Source organism: Apostichopus japonicus, chromosome 2, assembly GCF_037975245.1.
Source record: "Apostichopus japonicus isolate 1M-3 chromosome 2, ASM3797524v1, whole genome shotgun sequence".
NCBI classification, from domain to species: domain Eukaryota; kingdom Metazoa; phylum Echinodermata; class Holothuroidea; order Aspidochirotida; family Stichopodidae; genus Apostichopus; species Apostichopus japonicus.
In genome coordinates, this window is record NC_092562.1 from 1953159 (window position 1) to 1959900 (window position 6742).

The 6742-nt window shown below is 39.2% G+C and overlaps 1 protein-coding gene across 1 annotated transcript; it reads right to left on the reverse strand.

Annotated features, from left to right (window-relative positions):
• Window positions 1-3794: 3794 nt before the first annotated feature.
• On the reverse strand, window positions 3795-6731 carry LOC139973548 (uncharacterized). The gene has a single exon (XM_071980313.1). It carries the CDS (start codon window positions 5316-5318, stop codon window positions 4056-4058), a length of 1263 nt encoding a protein of 420 aa, XP_071836414.1. The 5' UTR covers window positions 5319-6731; the 3' UTR covers window positions 3795-4055.
• Window positions 6732-6742: the final 11 nt, after the last annotated feature.

Consider the following 6742-nt stretch of genomic DNA (forward strand, 5'->3'; position numbering starts at 1 on the left):
CACCAAAATATCAGTGTTTTTAATACTCTGATCACCTGGAAAGGAATCAAAAGGGCGCCACACACCGCAGGTACAATTTTGGGAAGAATTAAAAAAGTTGTGATTTTGGCCAAAATCAAAGAAAATCATAAGGGTATAGCCTTACAAAATTGTCGATTTTGGGCCAAAAATGAAAGTTCTCAAATTCCTGTCAGGATACGTCTAACAGACTCCCAGCACCCAGTACACGCTTCTCCCGAGAACAAAAGTGGCATTCGACGAAGTTTTAGTCATTTAAATCCGATATGAAATGACGTCAAGATATGGTTATTAAATTTCATTTTTCCACCAAAATATCAGTGTTTTTTTTACTCTTATCACCTGGAATGGAATGAAAAGGGCGCCACACACCGCAGGTACAATTTTGGGAAGAATTAAAAAAGTCGTGATTTTGGCCAAAATCGAACAAAATCATAAGGGTATAGCCTTACAAAATTGTCGATTTTGGGCCAAAAATGAAAGTTCTCAAATTCCTGTCAGGATACGTCTAACAGACTCCCAGCACCCAGTACACGCTTCTCACGAGAACAAAAGTGGAATTCGACGAAGTTTTAGTCATTTAAATCCGATATGAAATGACGTCAAGATTATTAAATTTCATTTTTCCACCAAAATATGAGTGTTTTTACTACTCTTATCACCTGGAAAGGAATCAAAAGGGTGGGTTAGGGTTAGGGTTAGGATTGGGATTAGGGTTAGGGGGTTAGGGTTAGGGTTATGGATAAGGGTGTAGCCTTAAAAAAATTTCCAGAAAATAATGAAATTTCTCAGATTTAAAGATGCTCCTGTGGATTCTTGATGTTAAAATATGTATTTTGATCGACTTCAAAGAGAGTTTCTGGGAATTTTAAGGTTCATATTGTCCTATTTATTAATAGTAAACTGATATATAAACTTGTGTAGAAAAAAGGCCATTTTCATTCAAATGGGAATGAATAAGAACATTATTATGCCTGATATATACACAGAAGAGCGCCCTACTCCGTTTGTATCATTTTGAGAAGAACTGAAAAAGTCGCGGTTTTAGGCCAAAATATGAAAAAACGATTTTGGGCAAAGGAATATGAATAAGTCAAAATATTTAGCAACATCTCTTTACGTATGTTACCGTTATATAATTGAAACCATGACGCCTTGTTGCCTTCATCTTCAAACTTCCATACTTTTATTGATCTACGTAGCTGCTATAAATATAATATTTATACGGTTTTCAAGCCTTTAAAACCAACTTATGTCACCAATACAATTTAAAATTACTTGCATCCTCACATCCAAGAGGTTCTTGTTTCACTGCGCGGACACTCCTGGGACAGACAGTTAACGTGCGTCGCATAAAACACCCGAAGAAATAAAAACATGTTTATCGATGCGCGGGTATTTTTAAATCTCTAAGGGAAATTCGTCGCATACTGTTTTGATATTTTCCTTCCGTAATATAATATTGATTCTGCATAGCTTCGTCGTGTCCTTAGAATTCAAACGGAAAAGAAGAGGAAGGATATTTTGACTAGCGCCCTCTAAAAACCGCTCGTTTTACTTTCAGCGTTACAATCAAGTCGGTTAGTAGGCATATCCTGGGTAGGGTGTGAAGTCTTTATGAACATTTCACAGCTCAAAATACACTGTGTAATGAAGTAAATGTATTTGTCTATATAGCAATATTTAATTTGGTAGTATGGGGTGTGTTGATGGGTTGGGAGGGGGAGGGAGGGTGTGTGTGTGGGGGGTGGGGGGTTGGGTAGGTAATACTTGCGTGTACATGCAGTGACGAATATTTGTTGAAGATTTAAAATAAAATTAAGATATTCGAAATATGAGAAATCCCCACAAAGAGACGGCATTGTATGGATGGATCAAGTTGTATACTTTCAGTTTTACATTCAAAATGTATAAGGCTTATTAAATGATCGTAATAATACAATAGGCAATAAATATATTACTGTGCAAAAATTTTGCGTAGACCAGTTAATCAGTTTTCTTTATGATTGTTTCACAAAATAGAAAAGGATGTACCTTTATAACATCTGATGGATTTGGAAATGTGAATCGAGACCTATAAGATGATGTCAATAAAAAAAGGAAGAAAGATATATATAAATACATAAATTACTATGTTAAATGAAAAGATGAACGTAAGATATACCCCATACACCCACCAACATTAATTTCCCTCCACCCTTGCACCGACCTCCTCCCGACCCCTGCTAACCACACACGCACACTATTGCTTGTAATACCTGTAGCTATTTCATCGATACATTTATAACACATTGCACAAAAGGCTGATTTCCTTTGTGACTTGTATTCATACAATGATTTATAAGTAATATGGCACAGAAGATTCTATATACATATTGTGCAAAAGTTGCGTAGAGCAAATACACACACAAATATTTTCTGTACAATCCGTTCGGTAAAACGAAACTTTGTGATTTTAGAAATATCATATAAGATCTATACAAATTATTAAATAGACACTTACGTTGAACAAGAGCCTCTAGCAGCTCTTCCTTACTAAACCCCACCACTTCCCCACCGTAAAAATATTTGTGACGTTTTTCTTTTCTTCAAATCTTCAGATCGAAGCAATATAAATTTGACAATCTATATTAACAAAATTAGATCATAATTTAATATACTGGTGGGCTGAAGTTCACTTGGGAACTTTCTGCAGCGTTAGGTTATCCTGCTATTCATTTCGCATCCAGTGGCGGAGCGTCAGAGGGGGCGGATGCCCCCCCCCCCCCCGACGGACTCAAATGGACTGCTGGCGCCCTTTTCAGCTCTTTACCACTTTTTACTTATTCGCGATTATTGACTTTTTTATTGCCCTCTCAAATACCTATTGACATTTGTCACATTTTGTTGGTGTAATTTCCTGACAAAATGGCGGTGACACCTATTTATTCTTCGTTTTTCTGCAAATTAGCAAGGCCGGAAAGGGTCATTTCCGACGATCTAGGGAGTATCTTTACTCAAAAAATTTCTGTACGCTCCGCGCCAACCTGTTTAGATAGGGTCGAAAGCGCCCCTACAGACCATTCTCGCCCCCCCCCCCGACCAATACCCCTAGCTCCGCCACTGTTCGTATCATGGTGATAAAAAAGAAAGAAAAGTATCTTGCAATTTTATGACTGCATCTGGCAACACCACGGTGGGTGACGTCATCACCACAATTTGACCTGTAAGAGTCTATGTTCTTTTGTCTCCCTTATAGCCACAATTCATTTATCCACTCATGAAAAATGATATTTTGTTTTCTTTCATAGTGTTCAAGTTTTCATAGTGTTTCAAATTCTACAATTCTGAAATGAAACGTTGACAATAATTGAAGAAAATTCTAAATGTATCACATTGTAAGGACAAATACAGAATAACATTATAAAATAAGAGTATAAGGCTTTTTGGAAGGAGTGGTGATGACGTCACAGACCACCTTCTATCAATGATCAGGATGGGTTTATCTGGTTTATATCCAAACAATCCATATTTTGGAACAAGATATTGAGATGGAATTCCAACTTACGGTGTAAAGTTTTGAGCTATTCCGTAAAGTTTAACATTGCCTAACACCGGCACATCCATTTCAATTTTTTTTGCTTCTACAAATACAAGAATACTAAGAAACATTGTCACATTATAAAAGTTCATCTTAATATATTCAAGTAATATTCAAAATTAATCCCTGAAGCAAGTATCCATTACCCCGAATGTGTCTCACCCCGCCCCCCCCACTTCCCCCTCCCCAACCCCGCCCTCCAGTTCAAACGTCACCTTCTCGTTGGAGTATGTTGACATTTACATCGAGGTCCATCGAAGTGCATTTGAAAATAAATGTTTTATGTTCAAAATATCAACATCCACATTGAGCTTACATTACCTTTGATTTTTGGACTACTAAGACTCATTCACAGGATTTTGTAATCAACCCCCATTCTGATATGAATATGCTATCGATTGTCCTGTGACTTTACTATTTTTACTACAAAAAAATACTTACGATTTAGACGTTTTAATTATTTATCAGCCATCATTTGTAACATATTTTTTTTCTTACCCATTACCAGACTCATAAGATTAATGGTACTCTGTCTGCGCATGATCGCTGCTGCGCGTGGCGCTTTCTTGGTCTCTTCCTGCATATCCGGCTCTTCCGCTTCCGGTATAGGCTGCGCTCTTCTTATAAACATCTGTTGCTCGTAGAGCTTGAAGATATTAGCCAAATTCGACGTTATTGGAGTGGTACTCATCTTGGGGTCCTCGAGCAAACAGGTCTCCATGTCGTCGGACGTGTGGACGGTACTCGACGCTGATAAAGTACGCGAAAGAGTCCCATTGGATACATCCGGGTCGTCGCTTTCCTTGGTTTCAAATGAATCAATCAACTGCATAAGGGAACTCTGTTGTTCCCTCAGTTCAGAAATAGTGTTCATTTCTTGCGCAATGGAATGGTACGGTGGGATATACTTCCTGGGTAAGTTACCCAATTGTGGTAGTTTTCCCGGTACGTTCAATTGTTGAATATCACCTCTCCCAAAAACCAACGACAGTCTTTGTTTGATTTGTTGTTGATGTTCATGGTGACTATGCCTCGCCCAATCGGTCGGGTTCATGAAATGTTTATTGTCGCGCGAACTTAACGACGCTCTACCGTCGTCAAGCAATATCTGCGCGCATCGATAATGACCATTCTGCGTCGCTAGTAACAGAGCAGTACATCCCTGGCGATTTCGCATGTCAGCGTTAAGTCCGTCCCGTTTCAACGCCATGACCAGCATCGCCACTATCTCTGCGTGGCCGGTCGTCGCGGCAAGGTTCAACGGACTGTCTCCGTTGACGTCTGGACAATTCTTCTCCAATGTATCTTCTCGAAGCAGCCTATGGACCAATGAAGTTCTCCCTTGGAGACAAGCATGGGATAATAAAGACCTCCCATTGTAGTCTTTCATATTCAGATCGGCGTTGCCTTTAATTAACATGCGTAGGATCCTGACGGAAAGGGTGTCGCTCTCAAGCCAAGCCGTCAACATGGCGGGCGTCCTGCCCGCCGAGTCCCGTTTATCAATATTCATTCCGAATGAAATAAGGAGTCTAACCTGATGTGCCCGGTTCTCTAAAACAGCTCGGTGAAGACCAGAACCAAATGGAATACCACAGCTGTCGGTTTGCATCGGTACTGTTCCATCCCACGTTTTTGAACGAATTCGAGGCAATTTATGAAAAGGCTTCCCCGACGATCCGACGTAATTTTCTGGATAGTTTAACAATTCTGTCGCCATTTCATAGATTACAATCTGTTTTCACTTTTACAAAATGTATACGACTAAACTGCTCTCTGTTTTGTTTTACTTAGTCGCATAGGCTGCACGTAAAAACTCTACTCAAAATACGTCCTATACCGGCAAAGAGGTAATATATATAATCCTTCACAAAAAAAAATATAAAGAAATGTTAATCTTCTTCCGTCTCCAAGGTGATTAGCCTGTAACTTAAAATTTCTTAATTACACAGACATGGAAAATTGACTTGGAATGGAAGACGTTTTTATTGCTCTGTCATGCCAATCAGTAACATTAAACTATTTCAAACTTCGGTATAATTCCAAGTTCCTATCGAATATAAATTTCCACCATAACCAGCCACAATACATGCCTATATGTTAACAATAGGAAAGCAATGCTGGACCTTACGACCTTAACAAGTATCCATGTAGTTGCGATGAAGAATGACAGTAAGCAAATTAATCGCTGTTGTCTTTGTTCCGATGGTTCTTTTCGCGACAGAATATTTAAACTGTTTATATACCTCTCCCTTGTTATTTGTATAGGCCAGCGTGATAGTCGGTCTTCTCAAACGCACACGGCAATAAAAAGTTACCGATGAAAGAGTTTTGTCTTTACCTAGCAACCAACTGAACCGCTCCTCTCATTTGACAGAGCGACACAGAAACACTTGATTTGTTTACTTACTATTATCCTCTTCAACCGACACGAGAGGACGTGAAATGAATCAATTTCATTAGCCGACATGGTCGATGAAAGAACAATAAGTCACATATCTCTTTAATCTTCCGCTTTTATAACATTTCGAAAAGCCAGCCACAGACAAAAGCACTAGAACAACAAAGCATCAAAGATCGCCTGGTATATAATCCTCGTTACGTATGTTTTCCTTTTCATTGTACCCCGCAGAGGAGAAGGGGCAGAGGTCCTTTCAAGAATGAACCCAGGAGTCAACGGTTTTGTATCGATGCGTGGCATTAGCATCGAACGGGGTGTCCTCGCTTAAACAATACGTGCACTCAATACGAGATCCCAGCATGTACGAGAATTGGTCGGTTGCTAAGGCTAGGTTATACCCAGCGTCACATAGCAACGGAGGTTTTTCTTTCTTTCAGACAGTGGAATATATGGACCATTGTGCAATAAACACGTACACACCAGTGAAGTCATTAAGTGATTGTCGAGGGTACAAGGAGGGCTATTTAGGGGGAGAGGGGGAGGTTAGCAGGCTGCAATACCAAAAAGGTAAATTATATATAAAGAATACTACAAAAAATAGGGCCTGATGTTTCCATTTCTAACATGATTTTCTACAGAGACTGACATTGAAACCAACCAACCTGTCTCTGCTTGATTCTATGAGGTCCCAAAAGTGACTGATGCAAAACTATTGAGCAGAACATATCAAATCGAAATTACAC